Below are 22,078 nucleotides of genomic sequence, written 5' to 3' on the forward strand. Positions count from 1 at the left end.
CCTATATTTGAGAATTTTTAAAATGCTGGACAAAATATAAAAAATGGTAACAGAACCATGTGGAGCCTGTAGTTTGAAATGGTATACAGAAATGCACCTAGAAATTGTATATCTAAAAGTTTAACTTTTAAAGTAGACATATACCAGGGCAAAAATACAAAATTAATTGGTAAGCACTGATGATAATATCTATAATAACCAGCATGAGTTCACACAAAATAAGTCCTATCATTTTCCTCTTATCTTTGTATAGAAAACAGTGATCTGCATGGTAGTATGTGAAAGTGAGCATTGACTGTAATTTATTGTGCATTAATATTTTTTTGATTGTGCTTTATTTGACAGCTATAAAAAACACAAGGAAAATAGAGTGCAGGTAACATTACTTATATAGGCTAATACAATAAGCTAGGCTATGTTTTTCAAATTACAGGTAATGAACCACTAGTAGATTTTGAAATCAATTTTGTGGGTCAAGACTTGCATTAAAAAAAAGTAATAGGAAAGAATAAGATACCATGGAAATAAAGAGAAAATATGAGATAATAAATATTATTTCATAAATAACTGTTTTTTTTTTTACTTGTGTGTGTTCAATGTTGAGGTGTAAAATTTATAACTTAGTACAGATTGTGGATAAAAATGTTTGAAAACCTGCATTGTATGGTCACATTCAGAGAATGGTCATTGATAAATCATTATCAACCTGAGGTGGAATCTCACAGGAGAGTTCCACTGAGGTCAACCCTCAGTGCCGGGGTATTTTAGCATCTTGTCTATGTCCCAGATAATGGAAAGTAGAACACATTTAAGTTGCTCATGATGTCCAATAGGGACATGGTAAACTTCCAGAACCTTCCAACAGAGAACTGAGGTTTCATATTGCCTTTGTGCATTGATAAACTATCCAAATGTAGTAATTTTTTAAGTGCTGATTGAATATTAGGAAGAATACAAGAGCTATGTTTTTTTGATTATCTAAAAATAAAGCAAGGTTTCATAGAATTTGCAATTGGGTCAAGTCAAACTTTTTAGGAATTATGAAAGTGAAGTCTAATTTATTTATGGACTAATGAAGAAATGATAAGCAAATATGTACAGATTTTCACATTAACTTTTTTTTCTAGAACATGTACTTGGAATCATAAGCGATTATATTCTGATCTCAAAATTCTGTATTACATACAGGTAGAGCTCTGACAATTTGTAAAATTTGCTATTATATTAATTTCAGAGAGATGAAAATAATGTGCCCTCTATATCACTGAATGGCTTTGGTCATTTTCATGGAGTTCAGTTTCTTATTATTTCTATGCTACTATGAAACGTGATATTAGACATGAATAATTTACACAGTTCAGATCATGATTGATCTTGTTATTGCTCTCGTGGATGCCTTTTCAAAGAAAATATTTATTTCTTTGGCTGAACAAATGCAGGTCCTAACATAACCCAGTGTATATTTCTTCACTTGAGATTTCGATGTAAATTTTTAGCCAAGTATCATGATAGCTCATTGGAGATGCTTTCTACTGTATATCTTTTTCCTCACTCTCTTGGAGGTAAATTAGAAGGAAACAACTTTTATCTGTGGGGTCATGATAACAATCATGTAATGATTTTACTATGGTCCAGTACACTAGAATAAATACGTTGTGTACTTCCACTTACCTCGCGACGTGATTAATTACAGGCGCAAAGTTGGTTGGCCCATACAGTTGTACAGATTTCAGACTCCTATAATAAGCCTCCATGACCCCTTCAATGCCATCACAGTAGGGGTTTTGAGGGTTCCCATTCTGTAGAACATCACAGGCAAAAATCAGTAAAAACTTAATAGTGTCTATAACAATCAATTGAAAAAGAATAATAAACATTGATACTCATAAAGAATTTCTGAAAGAACACTCATTTATATATTTGTAATAGCAAAAAAATAATGTAAGTGGTCAACAATAGGTTACAATATATTACATTGATTGTGATATGGTGATATAATGTGCAATCACTAAAATGGATACTGTTCCAAAATGGGGCAAGAGAAAATTCTATATAATCTTGAGAAGCTGAATATCACAACGTTCTGTAATAAATAGTGTCTTAATTTTACACAGGTCTTTCTATATGTAGAGATGAACACATAAAAACCTTGAAAAAAGTAAATAAAATACTGAGTGGTTAACTCTGGGTGGTTATATACCATATCTTGCCGTGTATAATATGCACTTTTTTTCCCAAATTTGTGAGGGAAAAAATAAGGATGTGCATTATATATGGGTAGTACTAATTCCGTATCTACATAAATGTTTTTAATTCTTTTATTTATGCTTACAAGTTAAGAGTATAACTCTAGAAATCAATAATGATATCCGTATGCAAAATAATACCCTGGAAAACGATAATTGGCTTTGTTGAACTTACAACAATGAAGAGTTCTTGGCCTTCTATGATGAATAAATATCATAAATTTATTACCGGTACATAACATTTCTCGTTCCTTGTATCTGTTCTTGTGTTTTGTAATTATTACTTAAAATTTCTTGTACCATAATAGGTTTTTTAATAATAGGTTAAAAAATAAATGCTGAAATCCCTTTATAATACAAAAAACAAGTACCTAAATTTAAACAAATAAAAATTTGAATTAAAATGAAAGATTGTTTACCCCCTGAAAGTTTTGACCAAAAACGTGGGTGTACACTATACACAGGAGCACATTATACACAGCAAAATATGGTAATTGGTGACTTGTATTTCACGCTTTATTGTATATTTTCCAAGTTTCTGTAGCAATGTATTAAAATTAAAAATAAAATGTTATCCATTTAATTTTTACCTTACAGAAGAAAAAATGTAAAATATCTGCCGCATGAACATTTTCATGTCATACTTGATAACCCTAACTGGAGAAAGGGTTAGAGGGGATGGAATTTGGTAAGAGAAATATCAAGACAAGGTAGAAAGAAATCAAAGAAATACATTCATTTTGCTCAAGGGAAATGGAGCTTGTCACCAAGGAGTTCATATTCTGAAAAAGAGCACCCAGTAGGGCACCGTTGAGTTACGGGGAAAACTCCCCTTAGGAGACCTGGTCTAGCTTTGTCATACCTCGAATGCTCTGTTATTATTAGATTGAATTCTCCTAGCCCAGATTCCACAAATAAGGCAGTGTATTAGTTATCTATTGTTATGTAGCAAATTACCCCAAAAGTCAGTGGCTTAAAACATTAAGCATTTGTTATTTCACACATTTTTTGGGTATCAGGAATGCAGCAGCAGCTTAGCCAGGTGGTTCTCCCTCAGAACTTCTCATGAGTTTTCAGTCAAGTACAGATGTGGCCATCTAAAAGCTTGACCAGAGCTGGAAGATCTGCTTCCTAGAAGGCTATCAGTACTTATGCAGCTACTGATAGAGGGCCAACAAGGACTCTCCATAGGGCTGCTTAGGTGTTCACACAACATGGCCATCAACTTCGCCAGAATGAACAATCCAAGAGAGAGCGCAAGGCAAAAGTCCCAATGCCTCCATAAGCTGGTCTCACAGGTTGCATACCATTACTTCCGTGTTAATCTGTTTGCTGGAAATGAGTCACTAGGTATAGCCCGTACTCAAAAGAAGGGGAATTAGGCTCCACCTCTCAAAGGGAGGGGATAGAAATAAAATTTGTAGATATATTTAAAAACAGTAAGGACAATAACTATACTTTAACATAGCAATAATTTTAGCATGTATGTTTTTATGTGAACAATTACAATAACTGCAAATTTATAACTAAAATTGAACTTCTAATACCAAGCTTTATTTAAAAATACTTATATACATTAGTTTTTTATAACAACTCTAAAAAAGTAGATAAAACACTGTTAATCTCCCCACTTTACGGATGAAGGAACTAAGGCACTGAGAGCTTAGATATTTTACCCAAAAGTCACACCAGTGAGAGAGCTAGTATTTGAATCCATACAGACAAACTAGAGACCAACCACTATGCCACCATGTTATGAAAACCTAAGCATTTTGAAAGACTGGGGATCTTAGGAAACTAAGCCAGCTGGTACCAACAACTTCAATTTTGCAATTTGTGAGAGAAGGATTTATACCCACTTTTTTCTTTTGTTTGCTTCTTTTCTTCCAACTTTTTATTAATTAACCCTCATGTAAAAATTTAAAACGTAAAAATAATAAAAGGCTCCTTTATATTATAAAATTGGTTACATCAATTGATTGAAATTAAAATGTACAAGTTTAATATTTAGCACAAAGCAGTTAATGGTGGGTTTTGATATTAATCTGAGCTGACCTATTTAACTTTCCTTTTAAGTAAAATTTTACAGTGCTCTTTTCCCTTGAAAAGCATGAAGGTAATTAAAATTAAAAATGATTATTGATTTTGGGCATACAAATGTATTATATGTCTGCCTTAAAGAAATAATTACAAACAGAATAATTCTAAGCTACTTTTTGATTGTCTTTTTTAAGACAATTGGCTGGGGTTTCTATTTCTATAAAATTATTTCCTCTATTTCTATGGAATTGAAATTACAAGGTCACCATTTTTCTCACTTATTTCATTTTTCTTAGTGGAAAGATAATCTTTGAATGTTCCATTCATCATTATGGAATATTTAAAGCACTGATTTCTGTATGAGTCCTAATTCCATAATAAATTGCTCTAAGATTTTCTCATATGCCTTGGATGATAAGAATACTTAATTACATAAAATTATACATTCTTTTAAGTACATGCTTTGCATTATATCAGGATTATTTTAAATAATTTACAACCATTAAAATGAGATTTTTCCTCTTAATAACAAAGTTGTAATGAGTTATAAATCGTTTTTTTAAGTCTTTTTAAAGACTCATTTCTTAAAATAATCATGCCAGGAATTAGTTTTTGCTTCTTAAAGTAACATAAACTCGCATGTGGATCCAGCACAAAAAACACAGGACGGTTTGAAAATAAGAGCATTCAATTTTGTTTCATAGTAATGAAGATGGCAATGGATGCTCTATTTTATATTTCCACAACCTTTTCCATTTATTAATATAATGAATGTCAATTTGTGGAGCACATAGTAATATACAGAACAGAATTCAAAATGAGCAATAATCCCACTGTGCAGACGTAAGTGGGAAGGGCTCTCCAGCTTTCACCCACTATCCCTCCATTTGGCTCTCCGAGGGACTGTAATTGGGAAGTTAGATTCAGTTCTGGGCAAGAAGCCTATAGTTTATTGTTACCCACAGCCTATAATATTTTTCAACAGGGCTAACATGCTGACAAAATGCTACTGAAGAGAAACTCTCAGGGGCTGTTATTGCAGTTACTCTTTGAAACTGTTGCTGCTCAGAGATTGATTGCTTACTGTGGGGGAAAGCTGAGAGAATTTTCCCCTTAACTCAATAAACAAACATCTACTGAGCTGCTCTTTTGTGCATACAGTGTGTTAAGGACCTTTGGTTGTTACACTGTTAGCATCTAGTGGAAAGAAAAAGCAGATACATAAATATTAAATTGCATAGATTCCTATAAATGCCAAAATAAGTGAAAAGCATGCAAGTGCTTTTACATTATTTAGTAGGAGAAATCGCTTGGACAGGTACAGCATTTCTCTACTGATCAATGCAGAAGGCCTTTTATGGGTCACTGGCCACGTGCCCATTACAAATACTTCCTCTAAAGCCCTGCACGTATTTTCAGTTATAACACCATAAGGAGTCATCAAGAATCATGAGAGAAGAGCCGTGATTCAACCTTTTCACAACCAAAAGTGCTAGCCTGGCAATACTAGAAAGTCTCCCCTCCCCTCCCCTCCACTCCCCTCCCCTCTGCTCCCCTTCTTCCCCCTTCCCTCCCCTCCCCTCTGCTCCTCTCCTTCCCCCTCCTTTCCCCTCCTCCCTCACTTCCTCAACCACTGTTCTTTTCTGACTACATTGCTTCTTATACAAATTTCACATGAAAAGCTGGGGTTTACCTAAGATCCTTTTGATTCACCAAAGCTCAATTTCAGCGTGTGAGCTAACCCAAAACACCAACTAGGGTTATTTAATTTTTTTCAAAGGCCTCCTTTGCCATCTGAAAGATTATTTGATAAATAGATTAATGGTTGTGAATGCATATCACAAATTCTTACCAGGGAAACCTGAAAGTTTGCTAACATTAAGTAGTACATTAAGTGCAGAGTGACATGGGACTGAAGTTTTTGTATTTGCTATTTTGGGCACTTACAGGATATATATTGCAGTTTTTCAGGTTGAGGTAAATATAGAATACTTTAGCTGAAATCAAGTCAAATACTGTCTCACTGAAGATCCACTTAACCTTTGCTAGCTAAGTTTTTCAAGAAAACAAATGTGCTTTGAAAAAAATTAAGGTGTTATAACAATTAAGTAATATTAAAGTTGAAGCATTATCACCATCATCATCATCAACATCATGTTTGTTGGTTTCATTATCCATTTGGGAGACTATTCTTCATAAATTAAAGGGGTATGACTCTACCCTATAAGGATTTGAGTTGGGTTCAAAGAACAGTTTAAGATGCAAACAAGAAAAAAGCCTTCTTTATCAGTAGATATTTGCATAGGTTTGGTTACAAGGAATGAATGTGGAGGTAGAAAAAGCAGAAAAGAGGAGGATTAGATGGAAAGATAAAGGGAAAAAAATCATACACAAGGGTGACAAAAAACTTATGGAAGGAAAATTAATAAACCACATTTAGTTTAACAAAATTATTCATTTTCTTAGGCTTAAAATAGCTCGTAACCTTTTTCCGGAGGCACTTCAGACTTAGGATCACATGAGTGATTTTCATGATCTTATAAATTTCTGGGAGGTTTTAATTCTCTCAGACACAAAATCCCAACAGATACTCATTTTCACATGACATTGGGAGTGTGCCATGTGGACTATTTCATGGAGAAAGAATTAAACCCTCCAGCAAACTTTTCAGAAACTGCGGGTGATGAAATAGAAAAGCAAGGATAAGTACAGAAATAAACATACTAAAATACTTAAAATATTAAAAAAAAACATACATTTAAGAAAAACGAAATATCGCTTAAAAGCTTCTGGAAAAAACATATATATATATATACACACACATATATATATATTTAACAAAGCATAAAATATTTCTGAGTAGCTGTATTATAGGTACTTTTATAAAATGTGATTTAGTAGTTGGTTAAGAGCATAGATTCTAAAATAAGTCTGATCTGTATTCAAGTCCTGTCCTTTGGAACCCTGGTTCAACCTCTGTGCCTCGGAGTTGAGTTATATAATTCTTGGGTGCACACTTCTTACTGTATTCAATATGAATGGCACTTGCTAGAATGATGCAATGTGACAGCCAAGATATAACTACCCCATAGGAATTTTATGAAATAAGGAATTTTATTAAGTAAGAAAATGAGTATAATATACTTAGATCAAAACTCAGTAATTACTTAATAAATTGTATTATTATTATTTATTTTTGTCCATTTTGCTTGCAGAACTTAAAAAATTCCTATAAAGATTATGCATTGCTTTTGTAATAAGAATAAAAACAACAACGAAGACCTACACAAATATTGATGGGAGACTTTGTCTCCTTGCTGCAACATGTAGGGTAAGCTAGGGAGGCACTTCTATTAGGAAAACCTACATTTTTTCCAAAATGGTAGCTCACCATCCTGTATTGATTTTCTCATTATTTATTTGAGAGTGCGTATGAGAGTAAGGCTGACTGAACCTGTCAGTAATAAAAACTGTGTGTTTATTTTTGAAGATAGACTGCCGCCCATTGCTTATCTGCAGTCATACAATATGGAGGTAGATCCATGTACATTGAACACTAACTAGAGAAACATTTTTATTCCAGTCATTTCTACTCTATTATATTGAAATTTTAATTCATTATAGTCGTAAGTATTGCTTCACATGTACAAACATTAATTCCAGCCATGGCTGGGTCTTTAAATTTGAAATGCCATTTTAGAAGATGTCATTGGGAAGATTTATAAATCAGATGCACTTGCGGTAGATTAAGAATATCTCTATGTTCTTTGATCCGCCTCTCCCTGAGTGGTAAAAGTTACTTTCCCTACCTTGAAAGTGGGCTGGCCTTAGTAACTTGCTTGACCAAGAGAATGTGGTAGAAGGAATGTTCTGGAACTTCCAAGGATGTGATGATATATATAAAGAGCCCTACAACCTCTGCCCCAGCCTTTTGTATTATTCACTCTGGGGAAGCTGGCTGTCATGTAAGAAATGATTATCATGAGACCAACTGTGATGAAGCCCATAATAACCTCATGGACAAGTTATATGTAGAAAGAGGGAGAGCTGTCCAAGCATCCCAGCTATTTCAGCCATCCCAGCTCAGGCATCAGACATAGCAAAGATGCTATCTTAGGAGGCGTGCTAGCCCAGGAGACATAACATGGAGAACAGGGGAATCCAAGCGACAGCCTGAAACAAGCCCAGATATTTGGCTTCAGCTGAACAATTCCAGTCATCTCTAGCCATTCAAGCCATCCCAGGTGAGGCTCCAGACATCACACACATACAAAGAAAGCATCCCCCATTGTATTCTCAAATTCCTGACCCACAAATCATGACTATAATGGAATGGTGAGGTTTACATCTCTAACTTGGGAGTTTTGTTATGAAGCAATAGATAACCAGAATATAGACTCCCTATTTGTAAATGAGATGCACTTTAGATAGCTTTACTGCTAATCTATTTAACTTTTTTTCCCGATAAATGCCACACTCCTAAATCAATCATTTAAGAAAATTAAGCTGAGTCTATAGTCACAAAAGCTTGCTACATGATTGACTAAAGCATAAATTGTGAACCAATATTTAAAAATTCAACTTTTTTTTCAAAATATCAAAGCCTTGTGATGTATTCTTACCAATGCAAACTCATGAGATATCCTTCCATCTGGAGGTAGCTTTGCACCAAAACCTAGAGCTGGGAACATTTTATCACTGTCATAATCTTGAACGATTTCTCCCACTGCTTTCAGTGCCATACCATAGGCATTCAGTTGATAAGGATTTATGTAGTGGAGAGAAGTGGGATGGGCAGGGTTGCCTGATGACAGAAAAATATTTCAAACATGAATGATCAGGATAAAGATATATATTTTTGACAATATTTTCCTTGATATTTATTTCAGAATGAAACATCTAAAAGTACTTTTTTTTCTGCCTATGTCCATAGTGTATCAAATAGTTTTTAACATTTATTTACAGATATTAACACAGAAATAGTTATATTAGACCAGACACAGAGAATGCTTCCCAAAGATATGCCAAAGCATAGGCAGATATGTTTCAGAAATTATTCCTCATTGTCAGTGCCACAGGCTATTTTTGAATTTCAGTTACAGAAGAAGTATAAAAGCACTTTTGGTAATCTTATTTTATTGTAATCTTTATTTTAAAAAATCACGTGCTTTTAGTTTGAATCCTTAGGTCTATAATCAGGACCCAACTGATTAAATGGGCTTGAGTAATTAAGAGGTCTTCCTAAAATTATCACAAATGTTAACATGAAAATAAAAACTCCTTTCAAAGTGAGAGGCAACAAGAGTCTATTTGAGACCAGTTAAGAACAGCTGTTTGAGGGAGCATTTGAGGTCTTTCTCCTTGGCATATATTGTCAGTTTAGCTCAAATAAACTTATTAACAATTATATATAAAAAAAAGAATAGCTATTTGAGAATCATTAATTTGGGCAGAAGTCTAAATAATGTTCCGATTAGAATAAAAGGCAATAGGTATTTATGAAAAGTGGAAGGGGAACAATTACATCAACAGAAGGAAGGTGTTTCCATTGGTGCAGATAACATAACATAGTGATATTAATTCTAAACATTGTTTTTAAGTTCAGTCCAAGAGTCATTAGTCTAGTAGTTAACTTCTTTCCTGTTATCTTTATAAATAGTTCTTTGGGACACAATGTTGCCCTAGGCTCAGTTTAAAGGTTACTTTGCCCTGTTGTAACATTCCAAAGATTTGAAGCATGAGACATGTAAGGTAGTTCCTCTGGCGTGACAGCTCTGGCTCCATTTTAACGCGGCTCCACTGATATTATTGTTCATACAAACATAAATTAAACATTTGAGAAGTATCCCAATATCACTTAAAAAAGGAGAGTACAGTGATTTTTAAATTCATGGTAATTTAATATCTAGATCTGAAAAATTATTCAGTTTCTAACTAGACATTAAACTAGGAGACAGAAGACCCACAGTTGAGTCTTGCCATTTGCAGGGCAACATTTATAAAATGTGTGCAGTAAATCCTACCAGTGTTTATTGGGAAGACAAAATGAGATTATGTGTGTGGAAGTGATTAAAAATAATAAATCACCACAGAAATGTTAGGTTTAACTATTACTGTCATTATTGTGTGGGTCATCCACAAGCTTCTGAATTTTCAATATGCTTATTTTTAGGTAGGGTGTTCCATTTGAATAGAGATGAATTTGAGAGAGAATATATGTGTTACCACTCAAACACACTGAGTCACAATGAGTTGCCCTACTTACCAGCACAAGGCAGCCTGAAAGTCCATTTAGTTTCTTAAGTGAAAATGGAAAGGTAAATAGGACTTGTAATAACACATAGAACTCAAGTCTACATTAAAAACATTGCCTGAAGAAAAGCCTCAGGGTATAGTTCTGTTCTGATAAGGAAAAATAATAATAATAAGCACTTGAGATCCAGAGAGAAACAAAATAGAGATCTCCCCTTGGTTTAGAATACATATAATTGTAACCAGAACATTTTTGTTCTAAAACTAATTTATTGTGTAAATGCATTTATAACTCCAAAGGGTTATCATCATTCAACGGGTGGTTGTACATGACAAAATCTCTAAAAAATGTGTCTTCTGACCAAAATGGCCTTAATGTTCCCCTCAGCTTGACAAAACTTTGGACAGGTTTCTCCTGCAGAGCTCCGTTTTCTTAGAGGATTTACTTTAGATAACTTGTAATTGTAAATGCTTTCTCTGCCCCTTTGAGATGTAAATCTTTTATAACTCAGGAATGTCTTTCTCAGGGACCTGGAAGCCAGCCCATTTAAATGTCATCATTGGAAAGATAGCATCCCTATTGCCTAGTCTCTGTGGGAGAGTAGGAGTCTAACTTCAATAAGTATTAAATAAGCAAGCACAGGTGGCCTATTCACACAGGCCAACCTTCCCTATAATGTCCCCCAGTACTTTTCTATGAGTTTGCTGAAGCACTTATAATCTCCCTCACCTTTTTTGTTTTGGAGGAGTTAGGTTCCATTTCTCTCTTATTGCAATAGCTTTGATCTCTATAGCGACAGTCCTGAATAAAGTCTTCCTTGCCTGTTTAATTCATCTGGTATAATTTTTCTTTGCCACTTTCTTCTAAAGTAGGAATTTTGCCACTTGGTTAAAAGTCCACTGAAGCCACAGATGAGCAATACCATTACTTGACTATGGGGTTATTTAACATAACTCTCAAATGTAAGTAGAGTTGTTACCCAATGGTTGCAATAAAGCAATTAATTCTATTTCACTAAGAAAACCATAACTTAAAGTTAAAATTAAAATACCACTAATACCCCAGCATATCTAACTATCCTAGCCTATTAGGCACAGCAGGGCCCAATCCTACCCATTGAAAGATGTTGCCTTCCTCTTTCTAGCATCTTCATCCACACCAGTCTCTTCACTGAACCACTAATGACACCTACCTTCCTGTCCTTGAAACTTACTTTTTCCTCAGCTTATGTCTCACATACACCAGACAACCTTCCTTGTTCATTCCAGCCCTTACTGTCCTCTCCCACTCTTACGGCTCTCGAGTTCTGCACCACACAAACTGGCAGTTAAAAATTGCCAAATGGTCAGTTCCTTGAATCTGGAACCACATTTGTATCTCTTCTGTATTTGCAACAATATATATGAAGAATGAACATAAATTAGGTTGATAACATTGGACCCAACTAATAACAATAAAAATTATAATAGCATGGAATATACCATGTATTGAACACCTTACTTCATATCCCAATTAATCCTTTTTCAACAAACCTATGGGTACTTTTATTATAACCACTTTTTAGATTAAATAACTTGCTCCAAATCACACAGTAATACTTGGTAAAATTAGAAATATGAATCTAGGCAGACAGATTCCATACTCCTTACTCTTTGCTATAACTCTTAAGGATTTTGCAATATTTTAAAACTTGAATATTATCAATTTTATATCTGATTTCGTTTTAGAGGTACACTGTGCTTTGCCAAAAAATCATACTTGGATAGATTTTTTTTAAAAAGCATTATTGAGATACAATTAATTTAACTTACAATTCACCCTTACTTTAAACTGTATAATTCAATAGTTTTAAGTATATTCACAAATATGTATAACTATCACTACAGTCAATTTTAGAACACTTTTATCACCTCAAGAAGAAACCCTGTACTTATTCACTGTCATTCCCTTATCACTCAATCCAGTCCAGCCCTACACTGACTAATCGACCTTTTGTCTCTATTAATTTAGCTATTCTGGACATTTCATATAAATAGAATCACATAATATGTGGTCTTTTGTGACAACTTCGTTCACTTGGCATAGTGATTTCAAAGTTTATCTGTGATGTAGCATGGTTCACTACTTCATATTTCATTATTGTTTATTGCTGAATAGTATTCCATTGTATGAATATACCAACATTTTTAAAATCCATTTATGAGTTGATGGATATTTGGGTTGCTTCCACATTTTTGCTATTACGCTGCTATAAATACTCATGGACGAGTTGTTGTGTGGAAATATGGTTTCATCTCTCTTCTATATATATCTAGGAGTGGAATTGTAGTTATATGGTAACTGTAACAACTTGAGGAACTTCTGAAGTGTTTTCCAGTGGCTGCACCATTTTATATTCTCTCCAGCTGTGTACGAAGGTTCCATTTCTCCACATCCTCGCCAACATTGGTTGTTAACTGATTTTTGATTATTGCCATCGTAGTAGGTATGAAATAATATATCATTATGGTTTTGATTTGCATTGTATGCCCAGTACCTTTCATGTAGTTATTGGTCATTTGTATCTTTGGAGAAATGTATATTCTTGTTTTTAATTGCATTATTTGTCTTTCTATTGAATTATAAGCGTTCTTTATACATTCTATGTACAAGTCTCCTATGAGATATGATTTGCTAATATTTTCTTTCATTCTTGGTTTGTCTTCTCACTTTGTTATTAGTGTTCTGTGAAGCAAAAAGATGTTTTAATTTTGATGGAATTCAATTTATCTATTTTTTTTCTTTTGCTGCTCATGTTTTTGGTGTCATATCTATCAATTGCCAAATCCAAGGTCATAAAAATGTATCCCTATGTTTTCTTCTAGTAGTTTTATAATTTTAACACTTACATTTATGTCTTTGACATATTTTCCATTAACTTGCATATGATATGAGGTAAAGGTCCAACTTCATTCTACTGCATGTGGCTATCCAGTTGTCCCAGCACCATTTGTTGAAAACTCTATTTTTTCCCCATTGAATTGTCTTTGTACCTGTCTCAAAACCAGTTAACCACAGACACGTGGGTTTATTTATAGAATCTCAATTCTATTTTCATTTATCTCTATAGCTATCTTCATGCCAGCACCAACTGCCTTGATTACTGTTGCTTTGTAGTAAGTTTCAAATATGGGAAATGTCAATCTTTACTATTTTTTCCCAGTCTACATTGCCTCTTCCGAGTCTGTTGAAATTCCATATGAACTGTTGGGTCAGTTATTCATTTCTTCAAAAAATGCCTTTTACATTTTGAAGAGATTGCAGTGAATATATGAGTCATTTTGGGAAATATTGCCATTTTAACAATGTTGAATTTTCCAATCAATAAACATGGCTTGTTTTTCCACCTATTTAGATCTTTAATCTTTCAACAATTTCCTTTGGAATATAGTTTTAGAGTATAAGTTTTGATTCACTTTGTTAAATTTATTCCTAAGTATTTTATTCCTTTTGATACTCTTGAAAATGGAATTGTTTCATTAGTTTCATTTTCAGATCATTCATTGGAAATGTATAGAAAAAGAATTGATTTTATATATTGATCTTCTATCCTTCAATCTTGCTGAGCTCATTTATTAGTTCTAAGACATTTTTAGTGAATTACTTAGGATTATCTATATAAAAGATTATGTCATCTGCAAATGAAAATAATTTTATTTTTTCCTTTCCAATTTGGATATCTTTTATTTCTTTTACTCATCTGATTGCCCTGACCACAACATCCAGTACTATGTTGAATAGAAGTGGCAAGAACAGACATTCTTGTTCTATTCCTCATCTTAAGGGGAAAAACATCCCGCTGTTCACCCTTAAGTATAATGTTAGCTATGGGTTTTTCGTATTTTCCCCTTCATTAGTAAGTGAATTTCTACTCCTAGATTGTTAAGTGTTTTTATCATGAAAACACGTTAGACTTTGTTAAATACTTTTTCTAAGTCAATTGAGATGATCATGTGATTTTTCCATTTCTTCTATTGACATAGTGTGTTACATTATTTGTTTTTTGAATAATAAGCCAAGCTCGCATTCCTGAGATAAATTTTACTTGGTCAGGATGTATAATTCTCTTTCTATGTTGCTGGATTCAGTTTGCAAGCTTTTTTTTTTTTTATATCCATATCCATATCCAGTGAAGCCATCTGGACCTGGGTCCAGATAAATTCTGTGGGTAGTTTTATTATTATTATTATTATTATTATTATTATTATTATTATTAATTCAATCTCTTGTCATACATTTATTCAGATTGTTCACTTCTTCTTAAGTCAGTTTCAGTAGTCTGTGTCTTACTATTAAATAGTCAATCTTCTAGTTGTACTAATGTTCATTAGTAAACAAAAGCTAGCATTTTAAACCAGCTGGCCTTTATGTGTTATTTTTTTATGTTCCATATTTTACTGAGTAAAAATAATTAACTTGATTTTAATAATGTTGGAGAATAAATTTAATATATGTCAAAGGAGAGCTGAATTAGAGTCTGGTCTTCTCATCTCTATTCCTAACTCCAGTACTAGTAAGCCAAGATGTATTTATTAGTAAAAAGACTTTCTGGATCAGAGTTTTCTCATATGTGTAAGAGGACAGTTTGAGTAAGTTATCTGTTAGATGCTTTTTTAACCAAAAATTCTATTATTTTGTGAAATGTGAGTGAATGTGAGATATGTTTGAAGTAAAGGGAGTATAATGGGAAAGCCATAGAATAGTAAGCAATTTGAAAAAAAAACTAGATAAATAGAAACTGATGGCAACATCTGGTAAAAATTAAATAATAAGAGTTATATTCTTACAATACATAATTGATTTCAAATGATTGGTCTGTTTCAAACAAAGTTACTTCAAAATAAAATTAAAAGTCCACTATATTCTCTGTCTTAAAATGTTTGATATACAAATTATAAATATCTGTACATAGGGTATTATGTAACAGTCCTTCCAAATTAATTAAATATAAATATAAATGTATTAACATGAATAATTCTTAAAAATAAAGTAAAAATGAAGCATGTTGCATAAGGTACATGTACTTGAATTACAGTTGTATAAATTAAGACACACAGAAGTACTACAAAAATGAGAATTATAATTAGAGACAGTTTAGAATTGTAGTTATGTATGGAGAAGAAGAGATTGTAGAAGAAATTGAGCAGGGGCACACAATGGGGTTAACTAGATCTAAAGTTTTATTTTATAAAATATGTGAAACAAAAATGACAATATTACAATATTTAATAAATTTGAATAGGACTACTAGGCACTTTTATTTCCTATAGTCTTTTGTATACCTGAAGTAATTCGTAATATTAAAAAGAAATATTATCTGAATTTTATATGAAACACTTTAAAAGTATGAAAATGTGGAAATAAAATATTTAAACATCATAAAAATAAATATTTATTTTTCACCTAATTGTTGATAATTTTTATTAGAAGATAGTCATAATACTCACCATTTGATGCTGTAAAATCAATAGCCACTGTGAAATTGATTTGCGTTCTACAATATAAGTAAATAGGAATCATTAGTAATGAAATAACCTCACAAAAAGGAGTTTGATTTCCATTTGGGTTATATTTTTAATGTAACTAATTTTCTTAAATGTTACAGTACATGCTGGATAGCATCAGATAGGCAGTATCTACAAGGTAAGAACTTGGCATAATACCTTTAAAATCATACAACTGTAAAACAAAAAAGTGTCAAGAATAAAAATAGCTTCTACGAATATTTGGGACCATAATAACCAAGTAAGGAGCTCATAATGAAGTCATTTGCCAGTTTCCAATGTCAGCATTTATTTTTCATGTGTTTTAAAACTATTCTATAGTCAATGTAAAATTATTACGTCCTTAAAAGTGTGGCATAACTCAAGTCATTTCTAATAATATCATTTCTTAAACTATTTTCAACAATCCTGAAAACACATGATTTTTTCCTGTTTTCTTCAAAGGTATTGATCTATCCCTCAATATTCACAGCATTCCTGTGTGTGATTGTGTGTGTGTGTGTGTGTGTGTGTGTGTTTCTACAGATATAAATATTTATACAATAAAATTGGTTCTATATATTTTAATTTTCAGCACATGGTAATTACCCAAAATGATTTCACTGGGTTTTTTTTTTCCTTTTTTTTCTGATAAAAACCAACAGGTGACATTTACATGAAAATATCACTCTTTTGGATATACCTCTGATTCTTTATGTAATCCAGCCTCTTTCTCACCAAAGAAGGCATTAAAACACAAATAAGTGACAATGATATGATTACTGGGATAATCTATAATCACATCTAATTTAAAAATAACTTTAAAAAGTAAATCATTTGAAAATATGTGTACTTAGACTATTTTTAGTAACAATTACTTCTGACACACTGCACGATTGATTTACCACTTCAAGTTTGGAACTGTGGTTTAAATGGCAGTGGTGGGGGTGGTGGCGATGATGATGAGTGACGATGATGGGTACTATGGCAAAGGATCCCTTGTAATTCTGTTAGTATTTAGTAATATTTCCATCTTCCTTTAAAAATTCAGCCTGAAAAGACTGAAATACTACTCAGGTATTGAAATAAGGGCTCACAATTTTTTCCCCCTAGGGAATGAATCTTTTGTGCTTTACATTTAATAAAATCTAATATAGTAGACTCTCTTTATAGCTATCAGGTAATTTTTTTCTCAGAGTAGAAATTAGGTTTATAGACTAAGAAGAATATAGGTTAATTTGGTTCATAACCAGTATGAACAAAAATGAGTTAATTTTTTTAATAAAAAGAATATAGGAAGACATTTGGGAGAACATTTTGAGATAATAAATCCCTCAAGAAACTGAAAAGAATGGTCACCATCAGTACATTGCTTTGTCATTCTGCTAGTGAGAAAAGTCACTACAATACAGGGTAGGACGGTATATTAGAAAGGTTACAACTTTTGAGTCTGAAAGAACTGGATTTGAATTCCAACAACACAGTTGCTGATATTAGCCAAGTTTCAAAAGTCTTAGAGGGCAAGTGCCTGGCACACAATAATGAAGCAAGGACTGAAAAAAAAAACTACACATCTATCTATCTATCTATCTATCTATCTATCTATCTATCTATCTATCTATCATCTATCTATCTATCATCTGCATATGTATATAACACAAATTATGTACATATACATTATATATGTGTGTTTTTACATAGTGCCTATCAACCTATAATAATTTTTAAAAGAAGATACTACTATTCTCCTTTAACAAACAAAGAAATCTGTGCTCAGAAAATTTAATAACTTTCTACATGAGTAATAAATGCTAGTACTGGAATTTGAATTCACATCTAACCTCAAAGACCATATTCATAAACTCTATACTACTCTATTCTACCATCAAATATTTGTAAATACCTGGTTATAATAAGAACACAATAAAAGACTGTGATTATTATGTTACAAATCTAAAAATTATACTGTATGGATATCCTTAATTATAAGATGCCAGGACATATCCTCATGTGTGAACAAATTTGTCATTCTATTAAGTATGTTACAAATACACAAATCACAAAATTAGCAGTGTAAATGCTTCTTTATGTTATTTTATTCAAATGACACCTCCTTGGGAATAGAAAATAACTCTGAGCTTCAAGAACACGTTTTAGCCCATTATAAAGATCAATTTAGTTGAGTCTTTGGTTCAATCTCCCTTAGGTTGTAGGAATAGACAACTTGTCTTGATTCAACTGTCTTTTACAGCAGCACTTGTACAACACTTTCCACATATTGGAATACACATCTGATGGTAGATTGATTTCAAGATTTGATTAGTTATTTGCCTCATTCTGCATGTCAGAAAGAATCTTACTCCTTTACTGTTTGAATCAACAGTATTCAAATCAGACAGAAAATACGATGACATATTACATAAAACAACTCATGGTTGTGATGGTACCTTAGGCTATTACCACACCTTTTGGATTTTTTCACTTAAAAAACTACAATTCAACAATTATTTATTGAGCATCTTCTGATTGTCAAGCACTGTGTTTAAGTGATAAAGAGATAACAGGAGCAAACCAAACACTATCCTTGAACTCACAGACCTTACAATTCCATCTTCCTACCATTAAAAAAATGACAAAAACAGCACAGCAGATTGTCATTGAATTCATAATCGATAGCATAATCTAAAACTCAAGTGCTCAATTTCTATGGGTTCATTCTTGTTCATTCTCATGATTTCTAAGAGTTTCCATACATAGTATAATATCTACTTAGTATACCAAGTGTCACATTCTATGTATTTTGAAAATATTAACTAATAAAAATTTTAAAGAAAGTTGCTTGCATACTATAATTTTAGTCTATAAGGCAGATTTCTTGAAAACTTTGATAAATGATTTGTGTCATAAAAGTAAACCAAACAAAACATCTTCATCAGTAATCCTTTTATCCATTTTCATTCTTTAATATTGCTTGAAGCCTACTGTTAAAGAAAAGAAAAGCAATCATGTGTCAAAGTAAAATATCAGAATTCACACAAAATGACTCCTGACAGAAGAATATTCATAAAACTATTACATGTAAGTCCTCAAAATATTCTGCTTAGGAAGTGTTACTTCAGCTGTCATTTTATGTTTTGCTATATTCTATATTTATGTTATATGCTAGAGTATAAAAAAGGCACGCATGCCAAATTTCATGAGTTAGTAGTAACATTTCATGAGACTCTGCAATGCATGTGTCCTAGTACAGCTAAAATATATGCTTGGAAACTGTCCGTATTTTACTCTGCCACCTTTCCAAAAGCAGTGAATAACAGATAAATCAGATGTCAAGATGGAAGCTTTAACTAGCACAGCAAAGACCCATAGAAAACAAGTATATATGTGCACATCAAAGAAAACTACACATACTCATATGTATGCGCCCCCCCCACACACACAGAGTATTACCATCTTAGATAACTTTTCTACAGCTGTCATTATGAATTAATTATTGAGAACTAACAACTGTGATGGGAGTGTGCTGAAGGATTGCTTTACTTCCTTCCCAATTTCAAATTCTGTTCAGTTGCACAAACTGAACATTATCAGTGTGAAAGATGAACTCTCCCCATTTTCCTTTAAATTAATCTTGACAAATGCAGATTCAGATCCACAAACTATTGGAATCTAGAACACATACATGCAGTTGAGATATCCATACACTCTTAATATTCCTCTCATTCTTGCCATGCTGGTACCAAGACTATGCTTCTGCCTTGACTCACTGATATGCACTCTAGTTCACACTTTGGTTCGAGAATCTGCCCTGCACCGTGGCACACATGTCTCTGGCACTGTCATCTAGCCTAATCTTTCATAACCCTAGCTCACCATGGGCTAAACCTTGAATCCTTTTCTGTCTTACCTTTTCCCTCTTTCTTAAAAGTAGTTCAACTACCTAAATGGTGACACACAGAGCAGCCTGAGTCCAAGTTTTGCTGCATCTTCAAAATCCCTGCTTCCATGCCCATAAAATATTCACAAGATTCATTGCCCTTGACAACTGAGATCTGCTAGAACAAGGGCAGGCTTTGAGATACACAAATGCAAATTCAAATATAACTACTTTCACCTACCTGCAATATAATCTTGAAAAAGCTATTTAACCTCTCTGTACCTCATTTGTAGTAAAAGAAGGATGCTAAAACCTTCCTCCAATTGTTGTTGTGAGGACAAGAAAAGTACCTGTCCTTTAGTAGGCACTCAGTCAGTAGTTGTCATGTTTATTATCACCATCACTGATGCTAGTTTTGTAGGACTTAAGTTTAGCATATTTCTTTGACAACCACGGTATGCAGTGCCTACTAATTTCTGGATCTACCAGAGTTTCAGGTTATTTCTCAGAACCTGACCTTCCTGTGTCTTATTTCCTTTCCTTCATACAAGCTGGTAAGGTCCCAACATGCCCAACCCTAAACTACACCACAAATGATCTAACCTTTTAGAAGGTGTTATATGGATACTTCCTCAAACTTCCCTCTGCATTAAGTAATTGTAAACTTTGACCTCTGCCTTATTTTCCTTCCTATCCCTCCAGGCATTCTGGATTTTTGAGGGATCAGTGAAATGTCAAAAGTAAGAATAGAAGGAAACTGGAAACAAGTGATGTGATTATTCAATGATTTATGTTAATATTGTTGGTCCTTACTAAATCTAGTTTTCACAAATTAACAAATCTTTGTGCTTTCTCCAAACTTTGAAGATTTCAGGGTTTGTTTTTTGTTTTTTTCTTCTTTAAACACAATCAGACTCTTCCAAAGTACAACTTCACAAGGTTTTAGAGTTCAAGAACTCATTAAGGAAGGTATGCAAAATGGTCTACCTTTTTTCAAACCACTAGTTTAGAAAATATGTCCTAAGTGACATAATCAAAATAAACAAAACTAAATATCAACCCCAAACAAAAAATACAAGCACTACCCAACAGAATCCCTTTTAAAATATGATAGGTGCCGAAGATGCCTCCTAGAAATACTACGAACTTTTGAATCATTGATTGGAGTTTGAGACCCAGAGTCACAAACAGCTAACTTGTTATGACTCCTCTGAAAAACTGCCAAGTCTCTGAGCCCCAGTTATTTCATATAATAAATAGGTAACAGCCACTTTGAAGAAGTCCTCTAATTATTAGAAATAAAACCCCAAAGAACCTGCACATAACAAATATTCTACATGCTGGAGAACAAATCTCTTGATGACAAATCCATGTCATTGTCTCCTTGTTCGTATTCATCCTTTCCTCTTTTGGGTCAGAAGAGATAGTTCTGTCTTTACATTAACAAATATTTCTTTTTCATTAATTCTTACCATAGTGTTTGAGCGGAACAAAGGTGACTCCATCTTGAAGCTAATCCACCATTTTGACTCCTGAATGAACCCGGACCTTGACTGTCCCCTGCGTTTTGGGAAGTACATAAGAGCTCTGGGCTAATCATGTGATTCCCATTAGTTCTACCTCCAGAGCAAGACACCCTCAATGTTATCTATTTCTTAACTCCCTCTGGCGACAGAGCCTCCTGGTACCTGGTCTCTTTGATCACCCATTCCCAGAAAGTAGGCTCACTACTCAGGAGATATAAATACACAGTCTAGGGGTGGAAGGCATGAAGGATATCCAGATCTTCTTGTCACTGCCCATGATGTGCCTCATTTGTAAGTCCCCTTAATAAATTCTTGATATAATGATGGAGTTGACAGCTTCTTTCTCTGATCCCTTGGCCCTGGGGAATTTTACATAAAGTCAGTGGTGTATCAACGGCAGGGCAAAGAATCCCCAACCAGTGTAGGCAGTAGGAGTTGGCTGTAGAGAACTGAAAAAGAATAATGTAATCTTCTGACACTCAATGTACCTTCTAACATCACCATACACCAGCAATGCTAAGCAATGACAGTAACAAATTCTCCCACTCTACCACAAACTACCCTTAGTAAGGCACTCTTATTTACCTGTTTCTCCTTCCCCCAGTCCCCAACTT

The 22,078-nt window shown here is 33.3% G+C and overlaps 1 protein-coding gene across 1 annotated transcript in view; it reads right to left on the reverse strand.

Moving 5' to 3' along the window:
- The window catches only part of CPNE8 (copine 8), a 177,822-nt gene that overhangs the window by 26,312 nt on the left and 129,432 nt on the right, over window positions 1-22,078 (reverse strand). The window contains exons 14-16 of the mRNA XM_033118275.1: window positions 16,026-16,072; window positions 8,909-9,090; window positions 1,672-1,799 (exon numbers count right to left, since the gene is read on the reverse strand). Coding sequence (XP_032974166.1) covers window positions 1,672-1,799; window positions 8,909-9,090; window positions 16,026-16,072 — 357 coding nt within the window. The remainder of the gene's footprint in view (window positions 1-1,671; window positions 1,800-8,908; window positions 9,091-16,025; window positions 16,073-22,078) is intronic.

Source organism: Rhinolophus ferrumequinum, chromosome 10, assembly GCF_004115265.2.
Source record: "Rhinolophus ferrumequinum isolate MPI-CBG mRhiFer1 chromosome 10, mRhiFer1_v1.p, whole genome shotgun sequence".
Classification (NCBI taxonomy): Eukaryota; Metazoa; Chordata; class Mammalia; order Chiroptera; family Rhinolophidae; genus Rhinolophus; species Rhinolophus ferrumequinum.